This window comes from Paralichthys olivaceus, chromosome 9, assembly GCF_024713975.1.
Source record: "Paralichthys olivaceus isolate ysfri-2021 chromosome 9, ASM2471397v2, whole genome shotgun sequence".
In the NCBI taxonomy this organism is placed as follows: Eukaryota; Metazoa; Chordata; class Actinopteri; order Pleuronectiformes; family Paralichthyidae; genus Paralichthys; species Paralichthys olivaceus.
Genome location: NC_091101.1, coordinates 19376088 through 19392371, shown reverse-complemented (window position 1 = coordinate 19392371; position 16284 = coordinate 19376088). Strand labels below are relative to the sequence as shown.

Genomic DNA, 16284 nt, shown 5'->3' with positions numbered 1-16284 from the left:
ATTAGCACCCACAGTGAATGCTCAGGTTGCCTGATTATTACTTTTTACTTTACATGACACAAAAAACTTTAAAGTATTTCCATTATTGATTTTGTGTCAGAAAAATTGTAGAATTTTAGGATAGCTCCTTTTGTATGAAGTTGTTTGTGTTATCCAACAGTCCAAAACAGTCCAGGTATTAAATAGTACAAAAACAGTAAATCCACACATTGTCGTTGCTCTCTCTATCAAGTCTTTGGCCTTTTTGCTCAACATATGGCTCAAATGACTTAAAGAGATTTATTTCCTATCGATTAATGATCAGTTGTTTCACTGTTTCATGCGCGTGTCTAATTACCAGACCAACATACTGAGAAAATAATGGTAATAATGAAGAGGAAGAATATGAATGAGACTGGTTCACAGTGGTTTTCCTCTGGCATGTGATTGATGCTCCTGGTAGAAGAACCACCTCTGGTTACATACCTTTTTTATATTCTCTGTGCTTTTGACAGAAATCTAACACTATTCCTAGAGATGGAGCTTTAGCATTATTCTTGTTTACAGTGAAGGAGTTGTACTGCTTCCTTAACATGGCACAAACAGATGTTTGTTCTTGGAGCGAATGCAGGATATTTTTTTTTAGCCTGGCTTGTTTTATAAGTATTAATACTGTCAGCATGATGCTGAGATTGTACTTGTCAGGCATTATCTCCACATCCAAATGGATTAGTGTGTATGCGTGTGTGTGACCGTGAGTGTGTGCACTCCTGTGTTTATGCGCCGCATGTTTGTGTCTATTTGTGCGCGTGTGCTGCCAAACTTATTTGTGTTTCTATGAATACGCGTCTGAACATTATGCACCTGTGAGCGTGTGTTTTTGTGTGTCATCTTGAGCGCACTGTGAAGGTGTCATTGTGGAGCCTAGGCCCTGTAAGCTGTCAGACAGTGAGAGATGCTGCACCTCTAAAGGGCATGCTTTCTGGGCCTTTCCTGTCTATTATAAGCCCTGAAACACTCATCAAGGCTGTTGCAGTGCACCCCCATGTCCCTCAAGCAGCCACAGAGAGAAGCCACCTTTCTAACTAGGAGAGCCCTTGCCTCTAAACTTCGCGTACCCTTGTCTTCCATTTTGACATGATAAACGCAAGCGGCAGTAATGAGGTGCCGGGTTGTCAGGGCATCCATTTTGTTTTTGCTCAAACCTGAGTAAAGCCACAGGATCCTACTCTTTCTCCATTTTGAGACACCCAGTTCCGCTTCTCTCAAAGCTACACTTCCTTTCCAGTGCCAGGGGTTAACACCTCATGGCTTTCTTGCTTCACCGTGTGATTGACGCTGACTACTTTAGACCCCCCACCTGATGTGAAATTGTGTATGTGTGTGTGTGTGTGTGGGGGGGGGTATCATTCCACACACAGTCATTTAATAACGCTCAGAAGTGATGGCATCGCTGAAGCTGGTGCTACTTCCCCAGCTAAGATAGACTGCACTGAGACGAGCCAAAGATTGAGATGTGTCGCTATCTCACCATCTGTAACAGTCACGCCTGGCAACGTCAGAAACAGATCGCCTTGATACCAGCCACATCAAATCTCCAGTTTGCCAAGCAAATAGAATAAAACAATCTATCGATCTTGCCCCACCTCCCCGTGTATCAACACAATCCATCTGTGTTTATCAGGCTATCTGGCTTCCTATCTTTTGTTGTCTGCAGGCAAGCATTCTTCTCCTTTCTTCCCTTTTATTTTCTTCCTTCCTCCTCCCACATTTGTTTGGTGATCCATCAGCCTATTTACCTTATCATGCTGCCAAACCATCCATTTACGTTCCCATCTGTCTGTCAAACTATATCTTAGCTTCCATTTGTCTAACTATCTCTCTGTCTACTCATTCACCTGTCAATCATGTGGCTTGCCTCGGCTGCGGCAGGTTCCAGCCTCTCTGGTTGATGCTGTCTGTGAACTCATCAGCTCATAAGACCCCTGGACAAAGTAATTCAATTCTTATCACTTCATCTTAAGTTTTACACTGTATTAACTACTCTCCATTTAATTATAGTGTGGTTATGTCGGTTTTGGGGGTTGATAGATATATGGACAGAGGTTATGAAGTGTGAGGTTATGTTGTAATCAATGCCCTGTTGGCTTGTTTGCTAAATTTGCTTTAAGGAAGCTGTCAGTGGTAAAAGTTTAGGTTGTAGTAGTTCATGCAACATGTTCAGTGCAGGCTGTTCTCTGTGATCTAGATAACTCTCTCTACAGAATCCAAACAGAAGCAGGTCACTGCTTTGGCTCGGTCCAGTTCAGATCAAGCCTCAATGGAGCAAGCCAGACACTGATGTCCATGTAGTCAGGGGGTCTGGCCTCCCATAGAGGCCCAATCAGTCCTATAGGATCAGTGACTGCCCCCCCTCGGCACCAGAGAGCCTTGGCCTGATGGATTACCCTCTCTCCTGGCTCAGGCCTGTGAAACACAGGCTTCTGAAACAGGCCCCATCTGTGCTCCCCATGGCTCCTTCATGCCTTGTGGCCACAGTCTTGGGTTGCTGGTAAAGCCCCAAATCACAGACCTCAGTGTACTGTTTATATTATAACACTTGTTATTCCACAACTCTTACACAGGAAATAATTAACAACTGAATCTATTTTGATATCAAATTATTACATATATATAACATTATAATATAACATAATTTTTCAATTATTATTGTCAAACAACACTTCCAGGTATGATAATATTAAAGTTTGATACTTTGCTTGGTCAATATTGTAAATTCAATAATTTGTTTGTTTGGTTGGACTGAATGTTGTGATAGGCATTTAACAATATTTCATAGACCAATCAATAAATCAAAGAAAACAATTAGGCAGTTTAATTGATTATAAAATAATACCTATTTGCAGCTATGGAAGATAATGAAATGAAATAAAGATGCTCTTATTCCTTGTACTGAACAGAATGTACTGCCAATCCTAATACCACTAAACAACATTGTACACTTAAATATTGAGCCAAAAGAGATAATGTCAAAGTGTAAAGTAAACTCCAACAGCAGGCAAACAGGTGAGCAATGCTGAGCAGTTTCAGGAATTTACTCTTGAGGATATTTGTTTTCTTTCATGGTTATTCTTGGGGTGAAGCCAGCCCTTTGAAACTTGACTGCTGAGAGGACAATCATGAATGGGAGTTTTGCCTCAGGCGCTGATCGATCGCAAAAGTGTTTTCATATAACTGTTCATTTGAGCTGTGTGTGCCTCCGCTGCATCCCAGAATGCCAGGATGCATTGTTCCGTGACTGAGGATTCAAGTCCAGCAGAGATATTTTAAGGAGATTTCTGAACCTGAGGGGCACAGTGAGGAATCTGTGCTTCCTGCAGTCTGTCAGTTTTGTTGTTTTCAATCAAAAATCTAACAAATGTTTGCTTAGCTTTAAGGAGAAAGATAGATTTTTTACTTTATTTTGAGATTACCACACACATGGATTCATGCAGAGCTTAAAGTTCATGTCGTTCATGCAGGTTTTACCGGCACAAACAAAACCTCTCTCCCTCGCTCCCGTTGTTTTGTCCTTAGTAGAGAGCTGTCGAAGCTCCCCTGCTGAGGAGATAAAATAGTACTTTTCTTGCCTCTGAAAATAAGCATTTGAATATGAACATGTGCAGTGGTTTCCAAGTCTCCTCAGACATATGTTGTGCGGAGCAGTCAGAAGGCATTACTTTAAGTTCAAGATCCCTTAGGTAGGGTTGTTAAGGGGTGAATGTGTGTGCACTTTCTGCTGTGTTTACGTGGAAGCATTTCACAGAAATAGGCTGCAGTTATGCAGTAAGCCTGACGATAACAGCACCGGGAGGAGAGATGGGGCTACTAGCAATAACGGGGAAAATTGTAAGCACGACCAGTAGCTCTGATGCCATTTTTTGAGTGATGGTGCACAGCCCAGTTTTTGTCAAAAGGAGCCTGGAACATAAATGGAATCCAGGGAGGGAAAGTGGTGAGAGGCCGTTAGGAGAAAGAATAGCTGTATTCACAATCTGGGTCAGTCACCAGTATTTCCAAGCATGCACATCGCAGTACCCACGGAGATAGAGTGGTGATAGAGGCCTGGAAAGATTAACCACATCCCAGCTCTGTCAAAACCGATTCCATGTGTTATGACCACCCTGCTCTCCGAGAACCCCTCCTCGTTACCCCTTATCTCAACAGACTGTCAGTTAAACTCGCTTTGCCTCCATATTCTGTATACAAACTGTCAGGCAGGGACACAGACCTGTTTACACACATGCCAAATCTGAATACTGAGAGATTTAATGTTTTGATTGTTGATTTACTTAGTCTGCTTCCTGGGTGTTTGGAAATCACAAGTGACCGGTTTCTAGTGGTCAGCATTGGTGGTTATATGGTAAAGAGAGTAGGAGAATGAAACAGGCGTGACAGAAAGAAAGACAGTGTGTCGACCAACGGGAGGAACACAGAGTGGGAGACTTTCAGTATCTGGTCTCCACGTTCACTTCTCCCTGCTGTGTTGTTCTAACGGAACACACCAAACCGATTAAAAGCCCCTTCACTCTCAGGTCCATTTTTATAACTATTTCACTTTCGAGATACTTTCTACAGGTAGGCAGCACAGATAAAATGGATAGAGAAATATCAACGGCTATACAAACCTCCACAAATGTGTTTGTGTCTGGACTGTCAGGATTACAGACACAGACTTAACAGACAGGTTGGCGAGCAAAGTGTACATGTAAGCTGACATTGATTACTCAGAGAAATGTTGAAAGCCATTCTGGGACAAACAGAAAATCAATACATGGAAATGTTGGTGAGGCAGAATCACAGAGTCTGAGTATATCAATATAGTTAATTATATAAAACATGTTTCAAAGAAAAAAAGGAGTTCAATCATGACATTAAACTAATCTCCTTTAAACTTTAACACCTCGTATGAAGATGCTGAAAAGCTCTGTTCATACCTTATGTCCATATGGATAAATGTTGTGATCTTATTCTGCATATTTTAAGCAGAAATGTTTTTTGACCTTGTAAGAGGAGGTGGATTTCAAGACTTTAAATGTCTGGTGTTGTAATGGCAATACTAGAATTTTGTAAGCAGTGACATTTAGAATATTATACCAGCATTTATATTTAGAAACAGATGAAAGTTAGATTTATATACAATTTTTTTAAAGTCTTACCGTTGATGTGTATTTTATGCTACGCAACCATTGCATTGTTTTGTGTTGTGAGGAACCCTGTGTTTGCTGTGAACTATGGTGAACAGTGTCTCGTTGCAGCAGAAAAAACAACGATCAGATGCAGGGCGATATAAAATCTGAAGGAAAATGTGTCTTTTTTTTTCTTTTCGTCTTTGAAAAAACCAACATAGTTTTCTGAAAGAAAAGTACAAAAAGGAAAGTAAAAATCTAAATAATGCCTCACATATGTATTGCAGCCGCTAAGAGAGAACACGCTGGGCTTTAATCTTTGATAATGCTTTGGTTTGTATACATTTCAGCTGCTTGTTATAAATCAATGGTGACTTGAAACATCAGATAGAAAAGGTTCAGTGACACTCTTTCTTCTTCGACCCACCCTCCCCATCATCCCCCCCCCCTCTACTTCCTCCTCCCTTCAGCTGCACTATTTTTCCCTCCCCTGCTCCTTGTTTGGGGTGATTACTCTTACCAGTGAACGAGGGCCTGTGCTTGCCACGACTGTAGTTTTGCGATACCCAGCCCATAACTTTCAGTGGGAAGAAATAGCTTCTCTCCCTCTGCATCCCATTTATACACCGTATCTTGTTTCTGTGTAGGGAGTTCCATTACTCTGTAGCTTGGAGGCAGGCAGAGGCAGGAAAGGGGGAAGGGAGGTGGAGTAAATGAAAAGAGGTGATCGAAGGTGCTGGTGCTGCTGTGGCTGGTGCTGTTGATCCGTGCCCCTTTTGATAGAGACGGAAACACGACATGTAGATGTTCATCGATTTAATCACATTTATTTTAGTTATCTCATCAAAATATGAAGTGCAGAGCAACTGGGATAGAGGTAGAGAAATCATTGCTCATTTATTTGCTTCAAAAGAAAATCTATGAAGGATTTGCAAAGAGACATTCAGTTAGCAGTTTAATAGGTACACCTTTAGCTAAACCTGATGCAGACACAGAGGTGCTGCAGTGAATCATGGTGGTTTTAATGTTTAACTGAAATAATCTTATAGATGCATCAATTCCACGTCATGATCATTGTGTAGAAAATGGTTTGTGATGCTTTTGAATTGTTCCAATTTACACAGAGAGATGTTTCTGTTATTAAGCCTACCCTCATTGGTATGAATAGGCAAAAACAAATAATTATAAATGTATTCATAAAGTTTTTTTTCCAGTCTTATCGACAGCTCCAAATACTCAACAGTGCGACCATTCATTCACACACACATTGATACAGCTGTACACTCTGCTTTTGCTTCCTCACACCAGTTGGGGTTCAGTATGTTGCCCAAGGACACTTCAGAATTTGGACTGGAGGAGCTGTGGATCAAACCACCAACCTTTGGATTAGTGGACAACCCTCTCCACCTTCTGAGCCATAGCCGCACCTAAATAATACAAACACCTCTCCATATAGAGCTGTACATTTCAACAGCAGCACAAACTGCATGTCTGTAAATCAGAACCAGCGCCTCTCTAAAACAGTTTCAACAACCTGAACATTACAACTGTCATGCAGGAGGGTTTGTTGCAGGACTGTTGTAGAGGTTTGAGCTATTTGTAGCTAACAAACAGAAAACTGAGTGCATCCTGTGATACAGGCAGCTCCGCTCCTCCTTTATGATGCATCCTGTTTGTCTTCTGCAGCTATTTACACACATGATTAGTGAGTATGCGAACCTGACCTTGTTATTGTGGCCTTGATGAATGTGAATGCCATGTGTAGATGTTGGTCTGACGCTACCCAGATACGATATTTAACTAACACAGCGTAATCCTTCCAAAAGTCTTCCTGTTTACACCGGCCAGTGAGAAGTAATTTCTCAAAGTATCCCTCCCTGAAAGTGTTTGATCGATGACTGGCAGCTTCTCCTTCTCCTGCGCATCGTAGAGCGAGATCATGATGTAATCCCACGCAATTAGCCGTGACAATTAGATGACAGTGACATAAAAGTCATGATGATATTTAATCTGTTTTGGGGAACCCGTCAGGGGAAAATGCAGTTCCATCGTCCATCATAACATGAAATGACGTCCCACTGGAGGCCCTCCAACAGGAGGAGGTTGGAGTTGACTGTGCCATCTTAAGGCCTCAGCTTAAGCTGTTTAGTAATCTTGGCATCCTCTCCTCCCCCTATTACCATTGTCTTATTCAGAGCCTCTCCCTTGTGGCACGGATCATCATGATATACATGCAAGGATACGCCTGTGTTAGTGTGCGCGTGTGTGTGTGTTTGATTTTTGAAACAATCCACCATTTCTCTATGCACCACTTGAACACTTAAGCAACACTGTATTTCCATCTGTGTGTGTGTGTGTGTGTGTGTGTGTGTGTGTGAGAGTGAGAGTGTGAGTGTGTGTGTGTGTCTGAGAATAGGAAAAGATGGTGTGTATTTCTGTACGTGCGTGCATGAGTGTGTGTGTGTGTCAGTGACTTCCCCCTCCATCTGCCCACCCTCACTGAAATCCTTGGTGCATTTAGTAACACTTTGAGAAACAGTGCCAGCCAACGTTTAATTAAGTTTTGATATGCCAACATGTCCCTGCTGTAGCACGGAATGCCTGTTCTTCTTTTTATCAATTTCTCCTCCTGTTCTTGTGCTCCTCTGTGTCGTGCCTACTGTAACCCGGAAAGATGTCACCTCTGGGAGAAGCAGGTAAAGAAGCCATCAAAACCAACGCAAGTAGAAAGAGCCGCAATCAGCACTCTAACAAAACCGTAGAGTTTGTCCTTTGTGGTTCGCTCCTCCACTTCCCCAGTCTAACTTTGTTTCCCCCTCTGCCTCTGTGTGTACGTGCTCTTGAAGAATTCAATTCAGTAGAGGTTAGTCGTAATGTTTCTCTCCCAGTAGAAATGGCTGCTGTTTGTTCAATTGTTGTGATAGATTGATGTGGGGTGGGACAAGATGGGATTTTATGCACCTGAAGATAGGAACAGAGAAGTCTCTATGAGAAGCCAATAGCTCTTCTTTCCACTGGCGGATCCTCTGATGGGAGATTTGCTGGAAATTTTTCTTCGTTTTTGCAAAAGTCTTTGACGAAACATTTCCCAGGTATTCGGTTAGGTGAGACACATTTACCTCGTAATGGACATGTTTCATTTGTAATTCCACAAACATTCCCCTGTCGACTGTGCAGCTCTAAACCTGTAGGGTTTCAACAAGTGGTCACGCTAATAGTCTCCATTGTTCTGAGTTTACACAGCGTAGTAAATATCTGTGCTTTTGTTAAATGCACAGTACTGGTATCAATACACCAGTTCTTTAAATCAATATGAAGGTTAAACTGTGAGTAAATGTTTATAATGTGTGTGTATGTGTACTTGAACTCTAAATGTACATGTTGTACTTGTCTGGAAAACATCTATGTGTTGTTCCCTTCAAACCCTTTGTAGTTTTGATTTCTTTACAAATGTCTCTGGGTTGTTCCAGTTTTCCTTTTATTATTTGACTTCATTGTATAGTCCTCTCTCTTTTTTTTGTCCTATTTACCTTATTAAATGTAGCATAAGACCCCCCCCCCCCCTCTGTATTCTCCCAGCTGATGCTCCTCTGACAGACTGAAGGTTAAGGGGGAGTGCCTGGTCAGAAATGAGGTTACAGCAATTGGGCTTGCAAATCATTGGCTGTGGATAAAATATGGATGATCCACTTTTTGTTCAGCTGTGTCCCCATTTTTTCTTTCTTTATTGTGGACAGTGGATGTTTGTTTTGAAAGCAGGGACGTTGTACAAGTGCTGGTTACAGAGTGAAACACACCTGTCACCATAAAAATAGGTGCATGGATAATTCGTGATGTTTTGAACACGCTGCCAGAACATGTTAGCTTCATTGTGTTCCCCCAACATACGTTCATTTGAATGAGGATATTTCACACATTGTTCTGAAAAGTGTCTCCGTCTTCCTTTTGTTCTTTCTGTTCCTTCCCTCTCTCCCCCTCTATCTCTCCTCCTGTGCACCATCTGCATGATGCTTTGTGTCCAATCTGAAGGAGGAGTGCGCTCTGTTCTGTACTGTGATGGTGGAAGTCTATCTCTGTGCATGTGTGTGTGTGTGTGTGTGTGTGTGTGTGTGTGTGTGTGCGTGCACGGATGTGTATGCGTTCTCAGCCATCACAGTCACTCTCAGCTCATTACCTGACATGATGGATGGAGCAAGTGCCATTAAACAACGGCCAGCCTGGGATGCCTGGCACCCTACAGCTGGCTCTGACTAATGGATATATTGGTGGCTTCATGCTTGGAAATACCTGGGAGTCCTGTGTGGGCGTGCCTGCAGTCATCTCCATGGCTATGCTTCCTGCTTCTGTGCAGCCCCACTAGCCACCTGGCTGCCCGGTGGATGCCATGGGCATTTCTGGGCATCCGTGGTTGAATAACATGGGAGGCAGTGTTTGTGTGACTCTGTCATGGAACTGGCAGCAGAGAAAATCCAAAGTGTGTCTGGCCCAGCTCCCTGACCACAAACATCACAGTGAAACATTCACTGTCACTAACACCCACAGGGTGTATCGTAGCTACTTCAAACTTTTATTTGTGTTCCTCTGTGCTGAAACACTGTGGCTGGAGACATTTTACAAACACATGTATGTAGGAATGTGAACTTGATATCCCAGGAACGGAATTGCTAATCATGACAAAATAATAAAAATGATTATATAATTATAATGTGATTAATTATATATACAAATTATGATGTCTAATGTGATAGTATATGATGAAGACAATGTTATATATTCAAAAGATGAATTTCACTGCAACATGATATTGTGTCCAGAGCAGAGGCGAGATGTTTCCTGCAGCTTGATAGATTAGAGGTGTTTCTTTCAGATGACTTTAGTGATGATTTAATTTGTTTTAGTTTTAGTTCCCTCTGTGTTCTTCATTTACTGTATGTATGTGTGTATGTGTGCTCACATCACACCCGCTCTTTTAGTCAACGGCTCGATTGTGTGCCTGACTGTGTCCGTGTACTTGGTCTTCTGTGCATATGCAGCATCTGATGTGAGAATAGTGGAGGGGCTCTTGAGTGGAAGCCTGGATCAGGAGCTGAATAGAGTTACTATGACACCAGGCACAAGCACCTCCACTCCAGCAGCTTCTTCTGTTTCTCCCTCCTCCCCTGCTGCTGTGCTCTCAATCAGCCTGGATTTGCTTCATGTTGTTTCTCCACTGCTCTCACTCTCTTTTCTCTGCCTCCCTTAGTTTCTCTATACAGTCTTTCATTTAGTCGAGCTCCTGCGTGCCAGTATGGATCAATGTAACAACATTGTTCTTTCTCCGTCTCACTCTCTGGGTTTGATTCTCTCTTGTTTCTTCTCTCTGAACAGACAACCGCCGCGCAGTCCTGGAAAGGTCTCGCTCACGCCACAACGCAAATCACCAAGCTCGATGATCGCCCGCGCCTACCACAAGACGCTAGATAAGTGCCAAAGAGGCCTGCGAGGTGGAGATCCTGAAGACGTCTGAGGGAGGAACAGACCACCCCCCACTGTGGCACGCACACACACGCACACACACACGCACACACACACACACACACACACACACACACACACACACAGCACCAAGTTCAGAACAAAAAAGCCAGAGGAAGAACTGAAGGATCTATATTACATCACACAGACATTTCATTTTAATGCCTCTCATCTGACACATTACATATTTATTCAATACTCTCTCTAAATGCTCACGTCCTCTGTAGATGGTTTGATCCATAAATTGAAACAGTTCACACGCTGCTGCTGTCTGAGACGAAAGTTTTTCATTTCTTGAAAAGGCAGAGCCTTGAATTTGAATCCTTTTCAATCAAACTGTTCACATACAGTTTTGATAAAGAAAGTGCCGTGTTTTGAAAGTAGACATTCAGCCGAGAAGGACCGCACCATATAGAATGTTTATCATCCAGAGGAACGTTCCACACACGGTTCGTTCAGCTCCCACGCTGGCGAGTCTGCAGCCTCCTGACGTTTCCTCCAACAAGGCATCGATCTCTCAACAGAAGAGGGAGTGGTGTGTTTTCTTTTCCTTTTCCATCCCTCCTTTAACCAACATCTAAAAAAGTAAATGTACGGAAGAATCCACATGAATCATTGTATTTCATCTCCTCTAAAGCCGCTAGAGCTGGACCCCGTGTACGCCGAGATTTCAGAGCATGTGACTCATGGATTTTGAAAGTGTAATCACCATTTTGACAAGATGCATTTTATTTTTAGCTGTGTAATATCTAACCAATGCCTTCCGGGTGCTGATCTCTGTCCCAAGGTCGCTTTTGCTGTTAACATGAAAGACTGACATATTTCTAAATGCATATAACTGCCTGGAGACGCTAACGTGAACTCTGTGACCTTCCCTGCAATCACACAGGTTTCCAGTGGGTCTGACAGTACAATGACAAAAAAAAAAAAAACTCAATCTGTATATTTCTTTTTTTAAATGTAGAATTTTAAATCTTTTTAAATCTTTTGGAAACCAGTGGTGCAGATTTTCAGTATTTTTTCTTCCCCAATTGAGAGAAATGAATATACACAGATATAATCTCCTCAAAGAAACATGGATGTGTTTCTGCTTGTGTTCACATGTTGATATATTTATGTATATTCTATACATAAATATATCAACATTCACATTTTGATATATTTATGGAGAATATACAACAGATTCTGACATATATTTAAGCCTTGATGAACCACAGGCATTATTTTATTCATAAATTGAAACGCCTTTGGGGAAAAGAGCAGTGAAAATCTACTAAAGGAAACCCGTGGCTCAAACACTAAAGGGTTTTTAACACTCTATTAAAGAGCCTGTTTCCTGGCGGGATACTTCACAGTTGTTCTCAGTAACATCTTCCATCTGATGGAGCTTTACAGCATCAAAACAATCCCCTAAATCCTCTGTGTTTGTGCACCAAATAGTGGAAAATGTGCTCTAAGCTGTGTTCCTCTGTAAGGACCCACTGTCACGATTCCTTCACGTGAGCTATTTATTCATATATTCACGCTGAGGGTGGCCCTGTCCCCTCACTGTAAGCAGACGCTACTAAAAACAACCATTGAATCCACACGGAGCACGACGACGGTCAGATTAATCGACTAAGGGGGAGAACAGGATCCTTGTCTTAACAAGTGAGTCTCCAAACGTCCTCCGATTCCCTGGCACATGGCGTAGGGGACCTTTTCCTATAACACAGGTCACTTTAGTAATACCACAACTCTGCTTAAGGCTTTTTGTATGTGTGTGTGTATGTGTGTGTGTGTGTGTGCCTGCACCATTCCAGCTCAGTACTCTGAACAGGAGCTCGGGCAAAATAGAATTCCGTGTGTTTGACTCCTGGGGTGAATAGATGGAGATTTTTCATTTAAACAATCTGCCAGTGCTGCTTGTGATGTGTCGGTTTCATGACCCCCCCCCCCCCCCCCCCCCCCCCCCCCCCCCAGCCTGCATGCTTCTAAAAATGCAATTTTACACATCGTCTCAGCTCAAGGTGCATCCACAACGCTCGGAGAAATCTGCATATTTAAGAAGTCAATAATTCTGAGTACGAGGTTGGAGAAGTTGCAGACAAGAGAAGGAGGTCTCTGCATGGGTGGGCTTTGGATGGAGGTGTGTTGTTACTAACTTTTTCGAATCGCCCTTCGTCCTCTCCACCTCCACATCTGTGCAGCTTCAAGTGTTAAATAAGACTCTTTTGTAGAAGTTCTCAATTAACACCAATGTCTGCAGGGACCTTTGGTGTTTCTTCATTTTATGATTCGATATTGTTAACGCCACAACAGCCAGTGGCTTCTGGGTAACATTTACAGTGTACATTTGTTCTGAAGAATTTGCCTAATAACTTTTTCTTTGTTGTTTAATCATTAAGATTTTTTTTTACCCCACATGTGCCACTTTTTGTTTATTGGTTTGTTTTTGGGAAAACACCACAATGACAGAATATCAATGTTTTAAATTTTAGTTTGGATATTAAAGGGAGTGCAGGTCTCTCTGAAACTTAAAGAAAGATTGTACAGACATAAAAAAATAACTTGATTTATTTAGTCCTTCATCCTTTAATGAACATTGATCTGATTAAGAACTGTCACTCTGAGTTTGAGATTTTGACGTGATGACAGAATGACTTGTCTTGTGGTAGTTTACATCTGAAACATCTTTTGTAAGATGTCGTTTATTTGGACTCTTAAAGAAATGTAATGACTTCATCGTAGATCGTCATGAGCTACAGTGTTAGCCATTGTAGAAGTGTCAACAGGAAATTGAATGTGTATAATACATCAGAAAACATTGATTTTTGCCATTTGTTAGATCAAGTGACTGGAGAGAAGTAAATTATTTTTCCTATAAAAAGTAACTAAAGGCTTAAAAAACATTCAACCTTAAGAGAAACTTCTACAATGACAACATTCCTCATCAGCCATGTAAGTGATTGTTGTATTTCTCCCTCTATCCCGTCTTTTAGGATAATCAGAGTTATGTGTTTTTTAGAAAATAGCAGCAGAGATTCAGATCTGAGAGTCTGAACTCTTCCATTATTTAGTGAGGGCCCTGACGCCCTGATCATTCCATCGTCTTTTAGCTTGTGAACTAACAAACTGAGGTTAGGACTTGTGCTCATGGTGATTGTAAGAATGAGGAGGCAGGGGTATGAAACGATTCATCAATACATTTGCAAAGGTGCTTTTTCCATGGTGACTGGTGGCGAGCACTTTTATTCAGAGACAAGTTTGCAAATGTAACTTACACTCATTGTCTGTGCACTTTACCTCACGAGATATTCTGCTCAGGCAGAGGAAGAGCGGACATGTCTGACATTGCCACTAACAGAGTGAACTATTTGCAAAGTCTTTCTTCTGGTAAATAGTTCGCAGCTGCCACATATCCAGTTCTTCCCTGGTTTGTTAGCGCTTTCTATTGATTTGTGGGAGACCAATTATGGTTGAATCAACAAACAACCCTCACAACTGTTGACAACCCGCTCTGACCACAATGTGTAAGCTGCCGTATCCCTGCCTACCTTCCATGTTGTCATTGAGTTTGTTTTATTGTCTTAAGAAACATTTATATTTGTAACATTTTAAGTTTATTTGTATCCTTAAGAAAATGAAAACATGGTTATGCACACTGTCCTTTCATGGAATATGATACTGCATAATAACCCCTTTGTTATATAAACTTATTTCTGAAAGATATTTTTTGTCTTGCATTTATTTAATCGCACCTCGTTGGTATTAAAATATTTCTACATCAACCTCTATTCGTTAAGTCTTCACTTTGTGCTTCAGGTCTGATTCTCCTTCTCCTCCTCTGATTCGTGCCCCAGGATAACTTATGGACAGGGATTATAGAGAGCTCCGTGTGTTAGCACATGATGAATGGGACAGCTTCTACCCATAAAGGCAACATATTTGGACCTCGGTGTCCTCACTGCTTTATCCTCTACAGTGTCACAGGCGAAGTGAGAATGCTTTCATGTCCAACGGCAGCTTAGGGAAATTACCACAGTCAGAAAATACATATCCAGAAGAAATGCACTTTTTAATCATTTTCCAGACTTTGAAATCTCCTGTGTGGCTGCAAATGTTTTCTGCACGTCGGAAGAAAAGGAAAACGCTGCATGGAAAATTCAATAATTGTATTATTTGATATTGGAAGGATTTAATAAGATAACCAGGGAAACATTTTCTCTTGATTTCATCTCTTATTGCATTGTGTGTAATTTAATTACAGGAAACCTGGGTTCGGATTTCGTTTCTCAATTTAAAATTAGAAACCATGTTTTATTTTGGCGAAACAAACATACGGAAGAAATTAAGCAGCATGTGTGAGCACTTGTCTGTGAGCTGCCTGGACTCTCCTGCACCGCCCGTGTGTTCCTCCCTGTCTGGCTGTCAGAGTCCCAGGAGTGAGCGTCAAATGGCAGGGCAGAGCTGTTCCTGTCTCAGCCCCTTAGCGTTACTCTCCCCCCACCAACCCCCACCTCCCAAAACATGCTCAAAACCAATGGCATGTTCTCCGTGCATGTGCCATGTCCCACTTCCCCGCTGCTGCATGACATCATAAAATTAGGGTTGACATGGGGAAGTAACCCTGTGGCCACAGAGGGCCTCTCTCATCCCCCACCCCCCCTGCACACACACACACGCTCACTCAACGTCATGTTGTGAATCTGAGACCTGATAGTGTCTGAGTCTCTCCTCCTCCCAGTGTGTGCAGCCAGACAGATGGAGATTCATCTCTCAACAAGCTGTGTTTAGAGATGTGTGCTGTACAACACAACCCTAATTAGGTTTATTGTTGATCCTAGCAGGTTAATTTGTACTTCGCTGCACAGAAACACGCTGGAAGAGGCCAACCTAGTTCTTTGTAAGGCAGCGGCGTTGCAGCTTTAAAGAAGGGCAGCTTTTTTATCTTCTTGACTTCCCAGGTGTTTCAGAAAGATAATACCCCCCCTGCTATATTTGTCTGGTCTGGTGTAATTGCACTCGGTAGCAAAGGTGAGGTATCCGTCTTCGTTGGGATGGTGGAACCAGGAATGAGATACAGGAAGTGTTTCTTTAATGAGCTTAGGGGTACAGTCGTATGTACGTGGTATTATTAGTTTTTTTATTTTTACAACCTCCAGGTAAGTAGTATTGTCACAGTCTGAGAGATGAGCCGGGCCCACACAGGTTCTATTTTCTCTTCCTACCCTCTTTCTTCTCACCATGCACAGTTGTGTTTCCACTGCGCCTGGTGACTTATCAGTTGTCAGCGGGAGAGCAGCATAATTATGTTTCATTTTGCATTTCCACCTACTTGAGAATACACAAACATTATGGAGATGAGACAAAGCAGACGATTCCCCCCTTTACCTGAGCCAATTCTGTCGGAGGAGAGATCTTCAAACAGCGATTTGCACCTAAACACCAGACTTTAATAAATGTGTGTGTGTGTTTGTGTGTGTGTGTGTGTGTGTCTGGGCAGAACAGATGTCTTAGTGAATATGTCTGTGGAGGAATTTTCTTGTTCTACTGTTGTTTTTTAATTTAACTCTGTCACATAATTTGACCAAATATGAAATTTAACACAATCGTGGATTTTCTTACATCTCCTCTCTTCTGA

General features: G+C 42.0%; 1 protein-coding gene across 12 annotated transcripts in view; it reads left to right on the top strand.

Moving 5' to 3' along the window:
* The window catches only part of diaph2 (diaphanous-related formin 2), a 323897-nt gene extending 309525 nt beyond the window's left edge, over window positions 1-14372 (top strand). For 9 of the 12 annotated variants that reach the window (XM_069531062.1, XM_069531060.1, XM_069531059.1 and 6 more), the window contains 2 exons: window positions 7822-7843; window positions 10515-14372. In XM_069531062.1, the coding sequence (XP_069387163.1) occupies window positions 7822-7843; window positions 10515-10653 (161 nt within the window). In that variant the 3' untranslated portion in view covers window positions 10654-14372. The remainder of the gene's footprint in view (window positions 1-7821; window positions 7844-10514) is intronic. The other 3 variants (XM_020083264.2, XM_020083255.2, XM_069531064.1) reach the window with 1 other exon arrangement.
* The last annotated feature ends 1912 nt before the right edge of the window (window positions 14373-16284 follow it).